Source organism: Lissotriton vulgaris, chromosome 3_1 (assembly GCF_964263255.1).
Source record: "Lissotriton vulgaris chromosome 3_1, aLisVul1.2, whole genome shotgun sequence".
Classification (NCBI taxonomy): Eukaryota; Metazoa; Chordata; class Amphibia; order Caudata; family Salamandridae; genus Lissotriton; species Lissotriton vulgaris.
The window spans coordinates 363,240,139-363,257,973 of NC_141689.1; the positions used below are offsets into that span (position 1 = coordinate 363,240,139).

Consider the following 17,835-nt stretch of genomic DNA (forward strand, 5'->3'; position numbering starts at 1 on the left):
CTGTAGTTAATCTCGTTCTCAAGGGGGCAAGAAGAGAAAGTACCTTGGAACCAGCTGTCAGACCCTTTCTTAAAGTTGTTAATGAGTTGTCTGTGTTTGGGAAAAACGTATTGATGAGAGGTGATCGCTATATTCCTCCAAGCTCTTTGAGGGGAAAGATTCTCAGTTTAGCTCAAGAGGGCCATTTGGGCCAAACTCTTACTCAGCGGCGCGTTAAAGAAAATTTTTGGTGGCCCTCAATCGACAGTGATGCTGTAGACTGTGTAGTCAAATGTTCCTTATGCATGGAAGGGGAGAAGCGCCTCAAAGTTATTGGTTCCCAATCTGTTGGCAATATTTCCTTTAAAAGCTTGCCTTGGCATACGATATGCTTGGATTTCATTGGTCCTATGTGCGAATTACCCTTTAATCAACGTTTTGCGGTGGTCGTTGTTGATTGCTTCTCCAAGTGGTTGACTGTACGTTTCATGAGGGAGATTACAACTGACTCCACCATTCTTTTTCTCAAGTCTGTTTTTATGAATGAGGGTTACCCTTCAGTTCTAATTACGGATAACGGCACCCAACTCACCTCTACCAAAATGGCCAGTTTCATGCGTGAATGTGGAATATCTCATCACCGCACCTGTCTTTATAATCCTGAAAGCAATGGTCTGTGTGAAAGGGTCAATCGACTGGTAAAGGGTGTGATACAAATGTCGGTTGCTAGCGGGTGTTTTTCTGATGAGCGTGTACAAGAGCTGGTTTGGGCTTACCGCTCAACGCCCCATGGGCAAGCTGAAAAGTCTCCTTTTGAACTTATGCGTGGCCGTTCCCCTGTTTCCAGGCTAACCCCTTCCTGGTTGAGGGAAGATAGTAAGCATTCTTCTCCTTCAAATGCTTCCTCTCTTCCCATATCTACTGGTGATTTGGTTAAAGTCAAGCCGGGTCGCTGCTCTAAGGGCCTCTCAAAGTTCAGTGGTCCTTTTCGTGTTAGGAAAGCTTTTCCCCAGTTTGTTCTGCTTGAGAACGGTGCCAAATGGAACTACAGAAGGGTTGCCTTATATCAGAAAGATGTCTCAAATGCCTCAAATTGCAACCTTAATTCTTCTGAGACGGGCTGCAGTGGCTATATGTTGTCTGCTCAACGAGATTCTGATTTGCGTGGTTCACCTGCTGTACGGGGGAGGTGGGTGGTGGCGATGCTCCTTCATCTGTGTGTGATGATGTGCTTGGGAGTTCTGACTCTGCTACTACCTCTGGTGTTCCTTCGTCCAATGTCTGCTCAAGGTGTCCACATTCTCGCCATCCTCCGGCTTACTTGAGTGACTATGTTCATTAATAGGTGTTACTGTTATTTTGCTCTTTCTTTCTCTTGTTTTCTTTTTGTATCCAAAGGGGGGAGATGTGTTGTACATAGCTTATCCCTTTCTGTCCTCTCCCTGCCTGCCCTGGCCCCAACCTTCTAGACTGCTTACATGGTTCTCTCTGTGTCACCATCTGTCATTCCATTCTGTGTCAGTTACTTCCTGGCCAGATGAGGAAACGGTCCTGTTACTTTTCTGTCTGCTGTAATAAACCACTTACCTGCCATCTAACCGGATTTGGAGTCTTCTTACTATTTACAACACTTTCCTTTATAAATCTCACTTTTAATTTGCGTTGCTTTTGCGCCACATTACGTGGTGCAAGAGTGATACAAAGGGGCTTGTAAATATACTACCTAATGTTTCTATCTATGACTTCTAAACTTTTTTTTAAAAAAATAGGCCATTAAAACTGAGTGAGAAAAGGCTGGTTCTTTGAGGCCAAGCATGTTGACACTTCCTGCAACCCTTTTGATTTTGATGACTTTATAACTGCTATATCTATATGGAGAAATAGCAAATTAGAAACCCCTAGCTTGCAGTAAATGACTCTTACGGCAGGTAGAAAATCCTCAATTCAGAATTGATGAGAAAGCCCCTACGACTTAAGTTAGTTTGATATACAGGATGTCAATGATATGATATGATAAAATTATTTGTTGAGCGCGCGTTCACCGTCGGTTTCTTGGCACTTAGGCAGAGAGGCATTGACAGAAGCGGCGGGAGGGAACTAGATGTAGGCCTGAGAAAATAGCCATGTTTTGAGCGATTTCCTAAACTGAGCATAGGAGGGGATTTGGCGCAATCTCGCGGTGAGGGAGTTCCAGAAATGTGGTGCCAGGGACGAGAATCTTAGACCACCGTGTTTTTTCCGTTTAAATAAACAAGCGGTCAAAAGGTTCAACCTGGATGAGCGTAAGTCACAAGATGGATGGTATTGCTGTATTCGGGAAGCGATAAAAACAGGTCCGGGGGAGGAAAAGGCTCTGTGAATCAGACAGCCAAGTTTGAAGAGGCTGCCCTGGGTCACTGGGAGCCAGTGTAGACTCTTAAGCAGGGGTTTCGCGTCGCTGAATTTCGGCTGGCCGTGGACAAGCCTAGCAGCTTGATTCTGTACCATTTGTACATAATCAAGGTGTGATTTGTACAGGTGTGATTGATATGCAGGGATTCCGGCATACAGTGAGTTTGCATAATCGATACCCGACATTGCTAGGGCCCGGGTGACTTAAATAAGAGCCTCAAATTATAGGAATCTGCTGATTTTCCGAATTCTTCACAAGTGGAAGAAGCAGACGGAAACCACTGAATTGATCTGGGCCTTCATGGTAATATCCCTACTTATAGTAACACCTAGGCTCTTGACCGAGCTGACTGGGGAAGGCGGGCATCCCAAGGAGTGAGGCGAGAAGTTAGAGTTCCACAGATTAGCTGAAGGCCCGGTAAGTACCAGCTCCGTCTTGTCGGGGTTAAGCTTTAACTGGTTTAGGTTCATCCAGTTACTGATGAAGTTCATGGTTGATTGAAAGTTCTCCATAGAGGAGGGTAAAGAGTCAATGTTAAGAATAAGCTGGAGGTCATCAGCATAATTAAAAGTAACTTCTTCTCTCTTTCGAAGATTAAAAATCAGGGGGAGAATGTATGTTAATGTAATGTTAATGTAAGCCACACTTTTAGAGCGCACAGCTACCCCAAAGGGTGTCCCGGCGCTTTAGCAAAGAGGCCCCTAGAAACAGAGAAAACCAAGGCAGACACACTACAGTTATCGCGGGTTACTTGGTGAAGAGCAGGGTCTTCAACTCCTTCCTGAAAGCCAAGAGGTTGTTTGCTTTCCGAAGGGAAAGTGGGAGTTCGTTCCACAGGCAAGCTGTCACGTGTTGGAAGGAGCGACCTCCCATCCGAACACGTTTGACCCGAGGCACCTCCATTTTGGCCAGTTCCGCCGACCGCAAAGACCTCCGTGGCACATAAAAAGCAGTGCGCTTCCTCAGATAATGAGGACCAATCGCATGGAGAGCTTTAAACGCCAAGGTGAGGAGTTTAAATCTAATTCTCCCGGCGATAGGCAGCCAGTGCAGGCTGGCTAAGAGCGTAGAGGCACTGGCTCTCCTGGGCAGGCCATGTGGAAAAAGGTAGGGCTAGGACCTTTCTCAAGATTTGCCCGGCGCTAACCGCCCTTGTACCATTCAAGTTTACCAAGCAATGAGGCAGGCGCCGGAGACCAGAAGGCAGGAAACAGAAGTTTTATTCCGTCGGAGCAGAACACATCAGATCAGACAACAAGGTATCATCTCGAGGTGCTCTAACAGCCTCTCCGAGGCCTGGCCTCTTATACACTGGTTTATGGCATGTGACCTTCCTTCACCACAATCAGAACTTTGTAAAGCAAGGAAAAGACATCCCCGCAATCCTCGTGTTAATCCCACCCCCATATACCTTCACAATAGAGGTCCTCAACCTGCTGATAAGAGGGGGGGGGGTCATCACGCAGCTGAGTGTTCCGTCGAGTCTTAGGATGTGTGCGCCTGATCATGTCACAGGGGATGGGGAGGCCTGGATCAATAGTGGGTCCTTTGAAGGAGAGCGACCTCATACAATAAAGGGCAGTAAATGAGATCTCCCGGCTTAGGCAATGGCCTCGGACCTGTGTGGACAGTCGGACACGGGGTGAGGGGCAATCAATGGAGTGGTATTCATGCTGCGTGGACAATCCAGCGCAGGAGGGAGGTTTATCAACAGAGGGGCATTCATGGGAGGAGAGGAGGTGTTGGTCAGGCGTTGGCGTGACTCCCAAGGACAGGGTCATGCAGAAGGGTCATGCTCATAAGGAGGAGGAGGGAGGGGGAGCCAGGGTGCGCGGAGGATGCTTGCTGGGTCAGAGGGACGTGCTGGCGATCGATCGTGGACAGGGAGACCATGATATCTAAAATGGCTGCCGTGCACGTTGTACATAGGTGACAAGCTGGCGCAGATAATGTTCAGATCGCAAATTAAAATTCCACAGCCATAGATGGCTCTGGCCGCCGAGTTCTGTACAATCTGCAGCCTAGATAGCAGATATTTAGGTAGGCCCGCAAAGAGCTGGAACTCCCTCCCGACCGACCTGCGCCTGACCCAAGACCACCTCTCCTTCAGGAAGAAGCTGAAGACCTGGCTGTTCGAGCAGTAGCGGCACCCCTCCCCCCATCCCCCCCAGCGCCTTGAGACCCTACGGGTATGTAGCGCGCTTTACAAGTGTCATGATTGATTGATTGATTGAAAGAGCGCATTTGCATAGTCCAGGCGTGATCCCACCAACGCCTGAACTACGTTCCTACGGTACTGCAGTGAAAGCAAGGGAAGAAATTTCCTAAGCATCTTGAGGATGCTGAAACATTTCCCTGCTAGTCCCAGGATGTGAGGACGAAAAGAGAGGTCCTCATCAAACACCACTCCGAGATTTTTTACTAGAGCAGATGGTGTCTCTGGGGGGAACATGTCCTGGGGCCACCATGTCTTCCAGCCCGGGTCTGGGGCACAGCCGAAGAAGAGCAGCTCAGACTTGTCTGAGTTGCATTTCAAGCTGTGCCGCTGAAACCACGCAAAGACTGCGCTCAGACAGTCCTTAATTCTGCCGCCGTTGAAGACCTCTCCCTTCCTGCAGGTGAACAGGAGCTGGGTGTCATCAGCGTATGAGATGACCCGGGCCCCAAACGCCTCCGCTACCTCCGCTAGAGGGGCCATGTATATGTTGAAAATGGTGGGGCTCAAGATAGATCCTTGAGGCACTCCCACCTCCAGCGAAGGCATTTCGGCCGAGAACGGCGGAGCCCAGATCACCTGTCGGCGGTCGGCAAGAAAGGATTGAAACCAGTCCAGCACCGTCCCTCGCAGACCAATCTCCCTGAGTCTTGAGAGAAGGCCTGCGTGTGGGACGGTGTCGAACGCCGCCGATAGGTCCAACATGACTAACATCGCCTTTCCCCCTTGATCGAGTGTCTCCCTGATGGCGTCAGTAACCTCAACCAGAGCGGTCTCCGTGCTGTAGTTTGCACGAAAGCCGGACTGGGAGTCATGCAGCAGATTGTTGTTCTCAATAAAGGTGGATAGAGTATGCTGAACATGTTTCTCCACCACCTTCGCCAGAGCAGGGAGGAGGGAGATCGGACGGTAGTTAGCCCATTGCAGGGGGTCAAGCAGAGGCTTCTTAATCAGCGGCAGAATGAGTGCATGTTTCCACTGTCGTGGGACCACCCCCGAGCTCAATGATAGATTCAGCAGGGGGTTCAGCAGGCTGTTCAACGCTGAGGCCACCCTGCCCAGGCATTTCGCCGGGCAGGCATCCAGTGGCGAGCCAGATTTCAACCGAGATAGCAGCTCCAGCGAAGTTTCGCAGGACAGCTGGGGAAAGACAGATAGTATGGGCCCTGAGTTAGCCAGAGAGGGATCTACATGGGTCGGCTTACCCCCTAAAGCGGCGTCGGCCATGCGGGAGTCCACAGAAGGAAAGGTGTCCTGAATCTTTAGAATTTTGGTCACAAAGAAGTCAGCCAGCTGTTTGATCCATTCCTCCGTGTGAGAGTGGACGGGGGTCCCTGCAGCTGGATTGATAAACTCCTTCACAATTCTAAAGAGTTCCCGGCTGGTATTGTCGGCTTTGTCGATTCTCTGTTCGAGATAACTCTTTTTGGCTGCGGCAATCTGTTTGTAGTATGCCTTTATCGCGTCGCGGTATTTCGTTTTTTCCACAAGATCATAGTTGCGCCGCCAGCGCCTTTCCAACTTCTTACAATCATGTCGCATTATGCGTAGAGTGGAGGAGAACCAAGGAGCAGAGTTAAGGTCAGGGGCTGTTCTAGCAGCCCTCAAAGGGGCCAGCTCCTCGAATCTTGCCTGCATCCAGTTCTGGACCAGGATGAGATCGGCTTCCAGAGCCCCGGTCAGTTGACACGGGTATTGGCCAAGAGCATCAGAGAGCATATCTGCTGTCACTAGATGGAAAGCTCTGGACTGCCGGAACCCGGGCTTCGGAGCCCTTTGGCAAGGTTTAGAGTCAAGCATTAAGGCAAAATTTATCAGATAATGATCTGACCAAAGGACCGGGAGTGGAGGGGACGCCTCAATAGGCATGGAGGAAAAGATTACATCTAACGTGTGGCCTTTCACGTGAGTGGGGCTGTGGATAAAAGGGGCTAGCCCTAGCATCGCCGTGATATCACGGAGTTTGTCAGCTTCAGCGTCTGTGAGACAGTCCATATGCAGGTTTAAGTCGCCTAATATAATGTATAGATTAGAAAGAGAGGGGGAGAGGGAGGACCCCTGGGGGACCCTGCAGGTCAGTCTTTTTTTCTCTGAGGAGAAGCTGGAGAGACTAACCGCTTGATGCCGGTCGTTAAGAAAGGAGGTGATCCATCCCAATGGAGGGCCCCGGATGCCGGCCCTCGCAACTCGGTCGAGGAGCAAATTGTGGTCAACGGTATCGAAATCCACCAATGTATCCAGGAACATTAATGCCTGCTGGATGTTCTGGTCGGCTCCCTTTCTGAGATCATTGTGGATGGCCAGAGCAATAGACTTGGTGGAGTGTTCGGCCCTAAAGCCAGCTTGGTGAGGGTCTAAGTAGTGGGAGTGTTCCACAAATGTGCTCAGGCAGTTTGGAACATAAGCCTCCATGATTTCACCCAGAAAGGGTAGCAAGCTATATTGGGCGGAAGTTGCTGAGTACCTGGGGGTCAGTGCCTGCTTTTTTGAGGATATGTGCGACTTCCGCTGTCTTGAAGAGGTTGGGGACAATACCTGTGGTGAGGGAGTTGTTGAGGAGCGAAAAAGGGAAGTTCAGGAATGTGGAGAAATATCTCCCCGGCAATATGAGGAGGGCAGCTGTCCCTCGGAGAGCCTGAGCGAACCTTTTTAAGGAGGGAAAAGAAAACCTCTTGATTAATTAGAGGGAAAAGGTCAAAGAGAAAAGGATTACCTTTGGCCTTGGGGATACTAATTTTGATGTTGATAACTTTACCAATGAAGTAGGAATTAAGCAAATCACAGAGGGTTTGTGATGGGGAGGGTTTAATAGTGACACGATTGGGTTTCACAAGTTCATCCACGATGGAGAAGCTTTAGCTTTGTTAGTGGATTCCAGGATTTTCAAGGAGAAATAATCAGATTTGGCTGTAAGAATGGCAATTTTAGAATCTTTAAGGGCTGATGTAAATATGGATTTTTTGACGGGGCAGCAATCTTGTCTCCACTTGCGCTCAGTTTGGCACAAGGCAAGTTTCTTATCCTTGAGGTCCTTGGTGAACGAACGCTGAGCGTCGTGGGGCCTCTTGTTTTGAAGTTTTTTCAGGGGAGCAAAGCTATCTCCTGCCGAGGCCAACCAGGCATTGATGTTTTCTGCCTGAGTATGCGACGAGACCGAAAGGCCTGTGGGCTGAGGGGTACAAGGCATAGAGGTGGATAAGAAGGTGCAGAGAGTTGTGATATATATCCGGCTCTAATTCCTTACCATGGAAGAATCTGGTGTGGGGACTTTAGTGGCTGGGGTGTTGGGGATGGAAAATGGTGATCAGACCATGTGCAGGGAGTGATTTGTAGGTCAGTGATATCAAGGTTGGAGCTCCAGACATGATCCAGGGTATGTCCTTTTATGTGGGAGGCTACTTTGATGTGCTGGGTGAAGTTCATTCCATTCAGCAAGTCAGAAAAATCTGCAGAGCAAGGGCTTTCACGCGGGTCAGTAGTTGAAATCACCAATGATCAGGATTCTAGCATGGTTAATCGCCATCTCAGCTATCACATGACCAAATAATTGCGGCCTGTAGAATAATGCACAGGTAAATGAGGAGCCGTTAGATTCAAACTTAAAAAGGAGGCTGTCAACAGAAGGGATTGCTGATGTGGTAAGAGAAGTGAAATTATGTGACTGGGAGATGATGGCCACGACCCTTCCCCACTTTACTCTCAAGCCTGTTGGCCTGGAGGACATAGTAGTTGTCCGGGATTGTAGCCAGAATGTCAGGGGTGGATTCGGCTGTTAGCCATGTTTCTGTTAAAAGGAGTATGTCTGGCTTGATGGAGTCTAGAAGATAGAAAATCTCTAATTGGTGCTTAACCATTGAGCGGGTGTTAAGATACCATATGGATAGGTTGTCCTGACTAGATCTGGAAAAAGGGGGGCAGCTGTTGGGGAGGGTGTCCCTCGGGCTGGTTGGTGGCATGTGAACAGGAAGATAGGGGGTGGTACTGCAAGTAGTGTATTTGCGGGACAATATCCCAAGTGTGTCTAAAATTCTCCTAGTATTTGGGTTGATGGCCCACTCCCCCTGAAGGGAGTTGAGCTCCGTTGAGGAGTAACGGAGTGAGAAACTAGCATAATGCATGGCCCCTGGCCCCAGCCGGCCGCAGACGGGCGCAGACGGCTTGCCTTTGGCACGCCAGCAGCGCATCCGTTGCGCGACAGGAAGCACATTGGCAGATATAGGCAGCAAGCACAGTGCTAATCGCTGGGCTCCGCCCCCAACTGCCACTAAGGCAAGACTGTCTGCCAGTGTGAGCCATATCAGCAGCAGGCTTTACACCTTCCCAACACATCTTTCTGAACACCACAATACACTTACAATACCTCGAGGCCCTGTTTCTTCTACGATTTTGTGATGTAATCTGATGAACCAGTGTCTATGGGAACCTGAAAATGTTCCGAAAAGTAGCCCTTGCAACCTAGGCAATATGCCTATATGCGTAAATTTCATTTCTGCAAGCACAACTTTGATTTGCACCTATACAGTTGCTACATAATTCTGACCAATAGGTGGTGGCTGCTGGATACTAATTCCCTCACAACAAAGTAATTCCAATCGGTTTTCACAAAAATAATTGGAAGTCTGATGCGATTTTATTACAAGATACCTACATACTTAAATTGAGCAGATAGTTATTGATGTTTTGGGCTGTGATGTGCCTTTTTGCATATCTACTTTCTTAAAGTCAAACGAAAAGTTGTGATTTTTTTTGTCATTGATGCCCTTTGACGTACCCACTCCAGAAGTGTCTGCTTTATTGCATGCAAGTCCTTATTTCTTACCTTTCATTAACAAAACCCTGCCTTCTATTCCAGGCCAAAGAAACAGGTGCATCTGCGGCGTGGGAAAGACATGTGTGGATGGTGGAATCAGCCTCTGTGTCCAGAAGGATGGCGAACCCACCCATCACACCATGAGCGAATGCGAAGCTGGAATCCTCAAGTGCCAGGGGAAGGCTGTCACCATCCTCAGCGTAAAACCCTGTGACATGTAGAGCAAACCAGACATTTCATGCTTCATTCGTGAAACCGCTGCTGGAGATGTCACAACATCTCAACATTTGCCGCGTCTAGGGCATACTCAACACTGTCGTCGATTTTTATAGATCTTTTATATATGGAAAGAGCGAATTGAACGATGTGTTCTGTGACTTGCGGTGACTTAACCATGATTAACAAATTAGCACGTTGAGACCTCTGTAGCTGTGAGGTACCCTATATAAATGCTGTAACTCGTGTGGTATGAAACATCGTTCATGCAGTAGGTGTAAAACTGAAATATAAATTTTTAGTAGCATATCTTCTTTTATTACTCTGAAATGCACCCAGGATTCTCACTGAAGCAAATGAGGGTGAATCTAGTGTATGATGTCACAGTAGCATGTACAATCCAACTTTATCAACTTTCCGGAGCTTCTCACTTTTCTTGATAGTGGTTGTCGATGATGTAATATTGGGTAAGAGGGCACGCTTTTTACGATTCACTGAGTGGAACCCTAATGCAGCAAATCCAGAATTAGATGGTTGTACCGGGCTGGAAGTACCTAGATTGTAGTACTTGTCAGTGCGCCTGAAACCGTAAAAGGGCACACCTGACGCTGTTTAAAGCAATTATGATAGCATGTTAAAGCATTTCATGCAGTCTAATCTCTCATTTGCGGGCCAGCAGCCCTGGAAGACATTTAGCACTATGCGATGTTCTTTCTTCATAGTGGAGTGTGTATTTTTCCAGATCAGTGCATACAAATTGAAATAATTACAGTTCATTATGTACTCTGTGCTTTGAATTTCTCGCTTGAAACCTCCTCAAAGAAAAATGAATTTTCAGTAAGGTGGCAATTTCGACCCATTAGGTATATTTTAAAAGATCTGTGATTGTAATGAAAAGTGATGCGAAGTAACCATTATATTTGTGTTTATAGCGTCGAGTGCCCTTCTTTCATGTTATAGAATGCCTCAGCATTTCGGTATGCTCGCATTTTTTATTGAGGCTGCATGAAGACTTGTTTACTTTTGCAAAGCTAGGGCACCAGTCACAAATTACAATTTTTTGTGTAGTGAAGTTTAACGAAGGTGTGTAAAGAACTAATCGGAGGTGGTAAATGCTGAGATTCTAATCCACAAAAATCAGGATGTACCGATCAGTTGACCAGCAGATGGAATTTAGGACTGTGGACAGACTGGTTGTGTCGTGGAAGGGACGAAAGAGTGTGCTGAGACCACATACAGTAAACCCATTTAATTCAGAAAAGGCAGGTGTAAGATGCGTCCCCGGTGGAAAACAGAAGGAATCCCCCCATGCTCCATGAGGATACTGGGATAGTGATTTGTTTTCATCGGGAAGAATATTTCTTAGTGAAGAAAAAACAAATAGGGAAAATTGTACGTCCTGTGGGTAATGTTCAGGGGTAAATTTGTGTATGGGATTTCCAGAGATCACCAAAACGCTGGAAATGTACGAAAAATTGGCCCAGTATAAAACACAACTTTATTTTGTGGACTGTTCAGTACTTTTGTGAGACATCAATGATTTTATATTGTTGTGGTTCATTTTCTGCTTTATTCGGGGATGATGAATATGGGCTGTTCTTGAACAATACAATGTTGTTTGCCAAGACAATGAGGCTGTAAGCGATGCATTTCGTTCATCTAGACATGGCATTGACAGGGAAAGGATGAGATGCTTAGGTCGATTGTGCATTACAAGGTAACCCCACATTATTAGATTGCTTTCAAGGCTCAAGGCTAGACTCCAGCTACATATTTAAACATGTTTGGACACAGTACCCAAGCTATACAGATAATTATATTGTACATTGAGGAGAGAAAGGGTACATAAGAGACAGATACTACACTCCCATCGTCTAGTAATTTCTATGTACTTAAGCAGGTATGAGACATAGCAAACGATTCTATTTGCTCACATAATAAAACTTTTTTTAACAAATACATTGTGTTCTTCTTTTTTTAATAATTAATCAGGAGGGATTTATATTGTGAAATTTCAAAATGCAGCAAATAGATTGTCTCATAGCAAATCATTATGTGCCGGGGTAATCATCTAGGCAGTAAAGATGAAGAAATCTGAAAACGAATTTGTGGACTAATAGTAAACATGGATGCTAAACAAATACGAGGCAGTCAAGGGAACAATGGTAATAGGAAGGATATTATTGTAATAGAAACTATGGCATTCATAGAATTTATGTAGGAAATGTTGCCCACTGAAGAGGTGTTTTGCTTTGTTGTTGTAAGAAATTGGAGTATTAGTTGAGAGGGTGAGAATCCACCGCAAATAACAATCACAATTCTTGTTAGGGTGAACCACGAAAGACACTAATTAGACCAGTAACAATAAAAGATTCCAAAATACACATATATTTAAAACGCTTCCCTTTGGTAATATATTACCAAATAAAAACTAAAGCAACATTACAAAAAATTTCACACACTTACCTTTAAAATAATAATAACTTTCAAAATAAAAACTAACTTCTTTAAGTATCTGCAAATAAGGAATTTTATCTATACACATCCACATATTGTACCATTATGTCCTAATGAATTTATGGAAATAATAAAAAAAAACAACACGCATAGGGACCATTTGCAACTACCTGCTAAACTTACATCAGGATGATATGGAACAGCAGGCATCAAAATGGTGTACGAGACTAGGCACATCTGCAGTACCTTTTCAAGAATCAATATTCATGGCTGATAAAATTATTCTTTCTGCCAATTTATATTCTCAACATTACAAAACTGTATTTAATCTTTACCACACACCACTTAAAATGTTAAAATGGAGTAATGCAAATAATGGGAAATGCTATAGATGTCAATGTGATTTGGCAGATATTATACATATATTTTCAGACTGCCCTATATTAAAACCGTTTTTTGTATCCATAGAACTTTTTTTAGCACACATTACAAAATGCGATGTAAAAATCTCTAGAGAGATGATTATTTTTTGTTTACCGAATGATAACGAACTGTTTTTAGGTTATCAAGAGAATAGATATATCATATTCATGGCCATGGCTGTAGCTCGCCTTTGTATATCATCAATGTGGTTAAAACCTGAAGCACCTACATACGAAATGTGGCGAGCAACATTTTATAATATTTTTAATTTGGAGTTTAATCTCTATCGCATTAAATCAATTGGGAAAAAGAGAAGAGGGTACAAAATATGGCAGACTTTGATAGATTATTTGGATCCTTAGCTATTATTATTTATGTTAAGATAAGATAAAGATGCTGCTTAGATTGTATTTAACTGATGTTAATACCATTTCTTAATTCTTTATCTCTATGTATGTTGAATATTTTTTGTATACATGGCTTTGAACTGAATCAATAAAAAAAACAAAAAAAACTAATGAAACATAACAAAATAATTAAAAAAACGAAATTATATACACTTGTATTAAAAATGTATCTAAAGTCCCCTAAAAAACAATCTACAGTCTATAATTATGTCCGACGTTAGTTCTAACATCACAATATGTTTTACACAATATTTTTGTCACATAATAGATATCATTTTCTTAGACTCACCTGCTTGTAATCTTGAACTTTAACACTGGGACACTGCTATGCGGTGCCTAGTGTATGTGCTGTGACCCCTAAAACAAGTTACAATTGGCTTAAAACTTGATTATCACATTTAACTTTCCTTAAGGCCCTTGTATATGGCAGGAACAGTGACATTTTTTTTTAAACAACTGAAAAGTGACTTAGTGAAAAAGGAAAAAAACAAAGAATTTTTTTTTATATTTCTGTGTTATCCTATCCCCCTAAAAAGGCAAAGTAGAATTAGTGAGAAACTCCAAAAAAAGGGGCAAACCTTGCCCTTATATGAATACTAAAAGAGAAAGGGATCTTTCTCTTTTAAAAGGACCCTCACTCACCACTAGTTGGTGACATGCTTCATCATAGGGTCCTCGCTTGGGTGGCCCAATGCCTCCCCAGCGTGCTACAACGCCTGAATTACAGCGGAGCGGGTTGATGGTGTACAACAGTGCTACAACTAATATGTGCTTCAAACTGTGAGTGAAATTAATAAATAACTGGTTGTAACCTATAGAATTTTTTTAAATAAAGGACAACCAGTATTGGATGAAAAACAGTGCAAGGCGGACAAAACAGGGCTCTATTTTATGAAACCTGAGTCCTTAATAGCAAGTGGTCAACATGTTTCTGCTGTTATGATAACTAATTCGCTCAGCATTCGTCAGGACCTATAAATATAAAAAAGTAGTCCTCCGGTGGTATGCACTCGCTATGGTGCACCCTCCCATGAGGCTCTCGGTGTGAAAAAGATTATCGTTCCATAGTGTTACTCACGGCTATTCCCCTTTGCGGCTCACTGAACTTCCCAGGAGCTAATTCCCTGCAAAAAGAGGGGGGAGAGAAAGGGGACAAACATAATAACATATAGAGACATAAACTGACATATAACTAGATGGTTGCTTTTGCCAGGTACTCCCATGCAACATGTATATGCCACTCTCATCCACATGTGGCATGCATTAAACATTCCAGTGTTAATACCCAAATGGTGATCCTCTATTTGCCTTCTTAGAGGATATGACCCCTCCTCTTTACTTTTTCTAAAGGGCCGGGTTCTGTTTGCTGCATTTCATAACGGCGACATATTATTCAAGAGAAGCCACCAGAGGGACTATACGGTTGGATCCCCACTTCCCAGTGCACTAAAGCAAATATTAAAATCAAAGTAGCGGCACTCATTTCTCATTATTAGCCACGTTTTAAATTGTGTTACGACCACCTGTAAGGCTCGGACTCGTGATGTAATAGGTAAAAGGGCGGCACTCACTTGGTAGAGGACAAGTACCCTCTTCCTGAGCACAAAACGGTGCGGGTAATCTTCACGCCGTGTCCAGACTGTGTATGGGATAGATATATCCACAATTACGCTCAGGGCAGGTTCTGTTACCAGGAGCTCGTATTGCAAAGAGGCTCCATCTTTTGCAATTGTAAGAAAAAGCCACTTACTTCAACACGCGTGGCCGCCCGCAGAACACCTACATTCGGTATTGCCGTCGGCTCGAACGATAATGGAGCCGGCGGTCGCAGCGTATTTTGAATGCTCAAACTTCCCGATCATGTTATTGACATGCAAGGGCGTTCCTCGTTAGGTGCTAGTAGCTTATATACCATGTATTTTTTAATTTCACTCACAGTTTGAAGCACATATTAGTTGTAGCACTGTTGCACACACCATCAACCCGCTCAGCTGTAATTCAGGTGTTGTAGCACGCTTGGGAGACATTCGGCCACCCCAGCGGGGACCCTATGATGAAGCATGTCACCAACTAGTGGTGAGTGAGGGTGCTTTTAAAAGAGAAAGATTTCTTTCTCTTTTAGTGTTCATATAAGGGAAAGGTTTGCCCCTTTTTTGGAGTTTCTCACTAATTCTACTTTGCCTTTTTAGGGGGATAGGATAACACAGAAATATATTTCGTTGTTTGGGGGCGCTAGAGGGCGCACTGCTGAATGGCCGCACCTGCGTGAGGCTCCAGCAGCCTGGCATCGTAATCCGGCATTTATCCTCTTGTCCCTGCACGCACCCGCTTGAAAATCCCCACGGAGGGGCAGCTGGCCACCCTTCCCACTCGGTGAAACTTTGGTGGCTCTATTCCAAAATGCCCCGGAGTTGTGACCTGCGGAGCCCCCCCGGCCGACGTGGTCTTGCGGCGACGGAGCTTGCTGTCGGCCCCTTGACCTAAGTGAGCCCGGGGATCGCCACGAGGCAGGTAGGCCTCGGACTTTTTGTCTGCGGCGCGGCTGGGACTGGCACTGAAGCAGACATCGAGCAGGAGCTACAAGGTACGTGCACCACGCACTACTTGCGACACGGGGGCAGTGAAGGTGGGATGCCCCCACTGGTCTCACACTACTGGAAAACCCCACAGTTGCCGAGCTAGGCGAGACATCTTGGCGCCATAAAAGACAGGCTGCGAAACACCGGAGGGAGACCCGAGGCGCCCGGTGACCTGCCTTACCATCGCCATACACGGCCTCGGAGCCTGCCTGTTGCCGATATCCCAACAAGCGGACGACTCTGATTGCCTGGCGCCCCTGCTTCTATCCTTTGGGCGCTACATCTTTGGCTAAAGTTCTTGCGCTTTCTCCTACGAGGCCTGTCTACACCTGCACTGCACCCTTCCTCACTGAGGGCCACCCCGCAAATACTTGCTGAGCTTCCCCCACCACCTGACACCCCAGCTGCAAGAGAGGCGCTGCTGCACCGCACTGCATAGGGCGGGTTTACTATATCCTCCACCAGCCCCTCTTCGACGGCGGTGCATATAGCGCATAGACGCAAAGGGTTCATACATCTCTTTGCCGGTATGGGGAAGCCAGACAGTCGCCAACCCAAACTGCAGTTTGAAGCCGCGTTGCAGAAAAAGGCGACGCGACACACAGGAGACGCGGTGCCACCCCGAAGCCCGGTCACGGAGGCCTCAACATCGACCCTGCTGACCCCAGATATGGCCACCATCCTGCAAGAAATGCGTCAGGGCTTTGCGACGGTGGTCGACAAAGTAGATAGACTCTCATCTAGGATGGACGGAATAGCCCAAAAGATGGATGTCCATGAAGAACGCATATCTGAGGCGGAACGCAGAATATCGGAAAATGATGACACGACCGCGGCACATGACACTCGCCTTGCCAGAATGGACAATGTCCTGAGGGTGATCGCTGCCAAAAAAGAAGAGTTGGAAGCTAGGAGCAGGCGGAATAACGTTCGCGTCACGGGCATTCCGGAGTCGACCAACACAGGGAGGATGGAATTGTATATTGAGAAACTGCTTACGGCAACAGTTGGGGCAGAAGCTCTTTCGGCTCACTTTTTTGTGGAACGCGCACATCGCTCCCTTGGTCCTCAACCCCAACCTGGAGCCCCACCGCGACCCATCATTGCACGCCTGCTAAACTACCGAGATCGCGATGCGGCGCTAAGAGCAGCCAGAGCGAACCAGAATCTGACATATGATGGCGTGCCCTTCTCGATATACCCTGACTTTACCCTAGTGGTCCAAGAACAGCGACGGAAATTTCTTGCTGTCAAGAGGAAGCTTCGTGATTTGAACATTGACTATGCTCTCCTGTACCCGGCCAAGTTGCGAGTCACTCACCAGGGTACACAGCACTTCTTTCTTAACCCACAACAGGTCGAAGACTACCTTAAGACCCTGCCCAAAAGGCCCAAACGGCCTGCGGACGTTGAAAACTTGAATGCCTCTGGCCCCGAATAGGTAGAGGCTGGCTCTCTTCGGTTCCTACTCCTGCAATTGATTGGATCGTCCTCACTCCCCTCTCTGCTCGGGGAGACTCATCCTGCTCGGTGATGGCTGCGGCTGCCCCTGGGGTGCCATGGACGGGTGTTGGACTGCAGGCGGTAATGTATGCCAGGCCCCACCCCCTTCCTCCCTCTGCTCCGAGGGTGACCCCAAGGATGGACATGCACGGAGTGGGATGGCTGGGGGTGGTAGAACATGCACCTCTGATGACCCCTACTGGGTGTTCCCCAATGACATTGACTTGGTTTCTTGTTTGTTGGTTGCTATCTAGCACTATTTTGGTTTATGGGTGGGGGGCGGGAATGGGGTACTGGCGAGTTGGGGTGGCTTTAGTGGGTTGGGGGTGGTGGACTGACTCTCGGGCAGAACGGACTAGCACTGGGCAATGTGGAACTTCCTTTAGAAGTGCTGGGGTGCTTCGCTATGTATGGTTACATACTGGGAACTGTTTGTCCCTCTTCCAGTTAGGCCCGGTTGTTGGGGTTGTCGGGAGGGAGATAGGGGGGGGGTCTGCTGGGGATTCTGTTGGGATTCAAGTTTTGACATGTGCATGTTGTGTTTTGAACTCACATATTTGCCCTTTGGAGGGCTCCTTGATTATGGCCGGGGGATGCGGGGGCGGGATGGGTGTGCTGCACGTTACTTATGGCTGAGTCGTGGCACAGGGATTGGGGGCGATTCTTTTATGTTCCACTTTCTGTTCCCGCTTGTAGTCGCTAGACTGGTCCGACTGGACGATGATCAGATTGTTGCTAAGAGTGGCTTGGCCGCCTTCCACGCTTTAGTCCTGCAGTTATTGTTTTACACGATTACATGGATGACACACGCCTAAATGTGATTACTTGGAATGTGAGAGGGCTGGGGGATCATA

General features: G+C 46.6%; 1 protein-coding gene across 1 annotated transcript in view; it reads left to right on the plus strand.

Moving 5' to 3' along the window:
* The window catches only part of C7 (complement C7), a 413,756-nt gene extending 402,187 nt beyond the window's left edge, over nt 1–11,569 (plus strand). The window contains exon 18 of the mRNA XM_086960581.1: nt 9,439–11,569. Within this exon, the coding sequence (XP_086816707.1) occupies nt 9,439–9,617 (179 nt within the window). The 3' untranslated portion in view covers nt 9,618–11,569. The remainder of the gene's footprint in view (nt 1–9,438) is intronic.
* The last annotated feature ends 6,266 nt before the right edge of the window (nt 11,570–17,835 follow it).